The 5,591-nt window shown below is 45.4% G+C and overlaps 1 protein-coding gene across 1 annotated transcript in view; it reads right to left on the reverse strand.

Moving 5' to 3' along the window:
- Window positions 1–5,591, reverse strand: part of LOC103370174 (prolyl 4-hydroxylase subunit alpha-1-like) — a 15,417-nt gene that overhangs the window by 1,837 nt on the left and 7,989 nt on the right. The window contains exons 6-11 of the mRNA XM_008299125.1: window positions 4,731–4,801; window positions 1,687–1,786; window positions 1,340–1,393; window positions 937–1,002; window positions 788–856; window positions 127–223 (exon numbers count right to left, since the gene is read on the reverse strand). Of these exons, the coding sequence (XP_008297347.1) occupies window positions 127–223; window positions 788–856; window positions 937–1,002; window positions 1,340–1,393; window positions 1,687–1,786; window positions 4,731–4,801 (457 nt within the window). The remainder of the gene's footprint in view (window positions 1–126; window positions 224–787; window positions 857–936; window positions 1,003–1,339; window positions 1,394–1,686; window positions 1,787–4,730; window positions 4,802–5,591) is intronic.

Here is a 5,591-nt window from a genome sequence, read left to right on the forward strand (position 1 = left end):
GACACGTCACCGTCTGGCTGCGTGTAAACCGGAGAAACGATGCCGCTGACGTGTCGAGTTTAATGAGCGTCAGTTTGTTCTGGTTCACGCTTTGTTTTTGTGTGATCGCTGTCATTCTGAACTCACCCCACTTGTTCCCGACCAGAACCGGACAGGCGGCGTGCCGGGTCCGGTAGTCTCCTTCTCCGCTGGGATACAGGTTGTACCAGAACACGGCCGTCCCCTGCAGGAGCAGAGTCTCATGTGAACCCAGCGACAGAACCTCGGGCTGCTTTCAGCTAAACGTCGATGTTTTCTGTCTATCGTGTGTCTGACACGTCTTCGTTTGTTTGTTTGTTTGTTTGTTTGTTTGATTTTCAGCCTTCAGGAACAAAAACAGCAACTTTGATCTTATTCAAATTAAATCTCTTCAGATTTAAACTGTTTGTCCAAATAAAAACCAAACGTGAGGACATATTTGCTTTTCCAGAACAGACGACTAACTAACGAATCAATAAGATTATGAATCTGTTAATAGAGACATAAAGATGCTTTTGGCTCCATCACTGGACTACTGTAGTCCTACTATTGGCAGGAGTAGTTAATAACAATAAGAGTGTAATTATTGTTATTGTTACATTATTTGATTGGTGTTCACATATTATCAGTGACCTTTTATGATCGTTAATTACACATACAATTAATTAATATAAATAGTAGTAGTACAGCAACATCATTAAAATCATTAAGGCTTTGTTATTATTATTATTATTGTTGTTGCTATGGAGCTGTGGATCTAGCAACGGACCTTCTTGGGCCAGACGGCGGCTCCGACGTCGGTGAAGACGGTGGCGCCCCCTGCCTGCACGTCGCTCATCTGCAGCCACAAGGAGGAGACGCTCAGTCAGAGTTCAATCCAGAGACACTAAAGCACAACTACCAGAGGAGGCCACTGACGTAGAGCAGCCAGGTGGCGATCCGGTTCCCCGTGCCCAGCTCCTCGAACGCATCCGGCTCGTCTTTCTGCAAAACACACAGCGGGAGGAGTTCAACGTGTGGTTCTGACCCCTTCAGAGGCCGGTCTGTGCTGCCGGAGGTCAAACCAAGAGGCAGAAATCTACTGATTTACATCATGTGGCCAAAAGTCAGTGGACGAAAATGATAAAAATGAGTTTGTATCTGTCCCACGACTGCTAATAATCAGAATAAAATGAATGTGATTTACAACTGAATGCGTATAATTTGTGTTTAAAGGCAGATGACATTCACTGAAGAGAATTTAATTATTTAATCTTACTGGTGGAAGAACAGCAAAGACCTCCACGATGCTTTCTCTAAAAGGAACAAAAGATTTATTCACCCGTCCAAAGTCGAAGTGAGGTTCGTACTGGCCTCCGACGCCGTAGTTAGCCACCTGAGCAACACACAAACATCACCACAGCATTTCCATTTAATCCAGTTTACTGGCATGACAACAGCATGAACACAAGCATCAAGGACGGCCTCGTTCTTCACCGAACGTGGAGAAAACATGACGTTTATTTAGTGGATACAGAAACTGAACGACATTAGCTCTGTCTGACATGTAAAGATGATTTTCTAGTGAATAACCAGCTCCGTTAATTACTGTCTGCAACCTACAGGCCACAAACGAGTGAAACCGGAGGTTCCTAGGAGCTGCTGCTGCTGCCGTCAGGTGAGTTTTACCTGCAGGTCCTCGGCCGTGGACACGTCCAGGCCGGTGATGTCCTCGATCCTCTGGTTGATCTTGTCCACCACCGGATGCTCGTACGCTCCGAGCCAGGCGCTGCAGGACAGACAGCAGACCGACTCAAGCCGAGGCCCGAAACAGGAAAGGTGACGGCAGCAGGACGGACAGAAACCAGGTGAGGAAGGTGAGCAGGAGAAGGTGGTGACATGGAGCTAAACTTCTGAGGTTTAATCTCCCCTCAGTTTTAGAGGTACGCTAGTGTCACAATGCAGCTACTTTATGGTGAGAAATTAGTCTCAGTGACAAACATGTGGTGTGAAAGCTCTCTGGTCATGTTTGTGATGAGCTGCAGCGTCATACCTTCCCAACACCGAGTCAAACGGCTCTCCACTGTTTAGTCATTCATGCGTTCAGGCCCATTTTTTATCTCAGTGAAACGTTGGGAAGATATGAAGGAAGAGAAACTGCCCAGAACAGAAACTACAGGACGGATCCAGTTTGTTATGACCCAAGACTGTGTATAAAGCTGGACTGGAGCCACCTGGTGGCCGGTTGCAGCACTAACCATTGTTTTTGAGGGCTAATTTATGCTAATGTTGTGCCTAGCACACTGAGAGCACAACCAATCTATGGGGAAACGCAGCAGATATGTAGCTAGCTAAACAGCTACCAGTTGCTAATCATTGGTTTTTGAACCTTTGTAGTCCTTTAATGCTAATGCTATAGCTAGCAAGCCAGGAGTTCCACCAATCTATATCAAAGAGCAGATGATATGTAGCTAGACATCTACCAGTTGATAATCATCGTCTATGGAAGGCTAAATTATTTATCTCAGTATTGCTAATGTCAGAGCTAACAATCGAAGCACAACCAATCCATGTGGAAAAGTATCAGATATGCACCTAGCTAGCCAGTCTACCAGCTAATAATCAGCATGTCTTAAAGGCTAAGTTAAAGCTAATGTTATAGCTAACGACCTGAGAGCATAAGCAATCTATGGGGAAAAGTGGTAAGTAGCTAGCTAGTCAGCTAGCAGTTACTAATCAATGTGCTGAAGACTGGTTTAATTAGCAAATTAGTGCTAATGTCACAGGCAATAAACATCACTGAGTACTCAAGGCTAATAAAATTAGATAGCTAATGCTAATGTGTAGAAGTGTGTTATGCTGGCGCTATAGCTAGACAGCTAAGAGCAATCAATGGGAAAAGCAGCTGAGTTGTAGATACCTAGCTAGACAGATGGCTCGCTGTTACTAATCACTGAGTTCTGAAGGCTAACTGAACTAAAAAGTTCATGCTAATTTCACAGCTAGCACGTTAAGACCACAGCCAATCTGTGGGAAAAAGGCTTTGACATGTAGCTAAACAGCTAGCAAGCTGGCAGTGTTTAATTACTGACAAGCCCATCCACCGCCACCATCCAGATGGCAGCGGATGGGCTACCTAACGCTAAAGAAGTTCACATCTGGGCGGGGCAGGGGGCGGGACCTCCACACCACGGCTCCTCCCCCATCACCGCTGCACAGTGCTAACATGTCGGCCATCTTTATACACAGTCTGTGGCTGCAGCAGAGGATCAGTGGATCTCCGAGTGTTTGGTTCAGAAACTCAGCAGCTTCTTACCTCTTGGAGACTCTGTAATGAGCCGTGGTCAGTTTGCCTGTGTGAGGGTCATGAACCGTAGCCCGTCTGAGCTAGTTCACCGGTTATGTTACAGAGAGGACAGAAGACAGAGGACAGAATAAACAGAGGACAGAGGACAGAGGCATCACTAGCCGAGAAGAGAAGCCGCAGTCGGGGAGGCAGCAGAGGCTTCAGCTAGCTGCACCGCTAGGCTAACACGCTAACATATGTTTTAAAAAATTATCAAAATGTTTAGTAACATTTTTTTCCATATTTGTTTAAGGTATTGTTCACATTTGACTCCTAATCTGACAGTTTAAGGTCAGTCGACCCTTTAAAAAGCAGTGACTCGTATCAGCTGTTGTTCTGTCCAAAGCGTCTCTTGGAGGTGAATCAGCTGGTTGTTGACTGAACAGCAGAGGCCTGAATCCTCCTGCTGCCTCCAGGACAAAGTTAAAGAGACAACGAGAGTCAAACATCTTCATCTTTGACTCACTTTCCTCCCTCAGCAGCAGAAAAAAAAACCCTCTTCATTCTTGGCAAGAGCAGCGAGACAGAAGTGGTGAAGTTCAAACCCCTCAGATGAAACTGTAACTGATGCTGACATGACCTGCTGCCGGAGCATCACCACAGCTGTGTTCAGATGCCTCCAAACCCCAACGCGTCCACTCAGCTGCTGAATGCTGCCCTGTTCTGCTGATGGCCGGATGTTAATTGACTTTTAATGATAATGCTGGTAACAGATCAGGGCTCTGCGTCTACACTAACACTAATGTGACCTACACGACTTGTGATTCGTTGTGATGCAACGCCCCTCCACAGCGCCCCCTGCTGTGTGGAGTGTTTTAAGCTGCACTGCATCGCACTTCTTCAGCTCTCAAAAGTTATCAGCAGCCAATAAACTTTCACTTTTTCTGTAATTAACAGAAAAATCTTCCTTTATTCTGATTACAGCTGCGAGCATTGGGTGGACATTTAAGAACATGTAATATTCATTTTAAAAATGAATTAAACTCCCTCCAAACCTGAGTGTTTATATCCAGTATCGCCATAAATCCAGTACGTTAAGATGACAAGGTACTAAGCCTGAAATGTTGGTAGAAATGGTGGAAACAGACCCAAAACTCATTCAAAATACGATTTAGTCTGCATTAGATTTTAAATATCCCTCTTTCAGGACCTTTAAGGCTTCATATCTAAAGGCAGGAAGCCTGTGATGTTCTGTCTTTCAGGACAAAGCAGCTGAAGAATAATCACCACACGAGCGACTAATGACGGCAGACTTGTCATGCGGAGGTTTTGGTCAGTGTTTCCTGCTCTTGCCAGGACATGGGAGGAGGACGGGGTGAGGACCGGAGAGGGGAGGTCGGCCGGCCGGCTCCCCCCCAGACGGGCCTCCTGCCCGGGCAGCTCTTACCTCTTGCTGATGCGGTAGTGGGCCGTCTCCAGCACACCGGTTACGGGGTTGGAGATGGTGGCTCGACGCAGCTGTGGAGCCAATCGGCCGACAGTTACAGGGAGAACCAAGCCGACCCCCTGAAGCAGCGACTAACATCTACTGACACTGAGTTCAGGACTGATGTTCTGACCCGAACACAGGACGACACTCGGTACAGCTGTTATTGTGAAACTCACCTTTAAATGGACTGTATGTGAGTACAAGGTTTGTTCTCCCTCAAAATCAGCCTTTGGGCTAACTTTAGCAAGTCAGAGCTAATATTACAGCTAGCAAGCTAAGAGCATAACCAGTCTATGGGGAAAATAGAAGACATGCAGCTTGCTAGCTAGACAGCTAACAGTTATTAATCACTGTGTTTTTAAGGCTTATTTACGACGTTAAGGCTTTAAATGTAACAGAACAATCAATCTATGGGAAAAGGGTAGTTTATATGTACTGAGCGACAATTATTAAATGTATATCAAGTATTTGTAAGTATGCATGTATAGGCTGATTAAATAGCAAACTAATGCTAATGTTACAGACGGAAAGCTAAGAACACTACCACTCTATGGGAGAAAGTAGTTCACCCGCAGCTAGCTAGCAAGACAGCTGGCAGTTGCTAATGTTGAGATTTGAAGGGTGACTTCCTTACTAAAGTTAATGCTAATGCTATTGCTAGCATGCTAAGAGCGCAACTGGTCTATGAGAAATGAGGACTTCAAATGCAGCTAGCTAGATAGCTAGACAGCTAACAGCTACTGATCATTGTGTTTTGAAGGCTAACTTATCAAGTAGGTTAATGCTAGTGGTATAGCTAGAAAGTCAAGACGCCCATTA

Source organism: Stegastes partitus, unplaced genomic scaffold, assembly GCF_000690725.1.
Source record: "Stegastes partitus isolate 25-593 unplaced genomic scaffold, Stegastes_partitus-1.0.2 Scaffold1381, whole genome shotgun sequence".
Taxonomy (NCBI): domain Eukaryota; kingdom Metazoa; phylum Chordata; class Actinopteri; family Pomacentridae; genus Stegastes; species Stegastes partitus.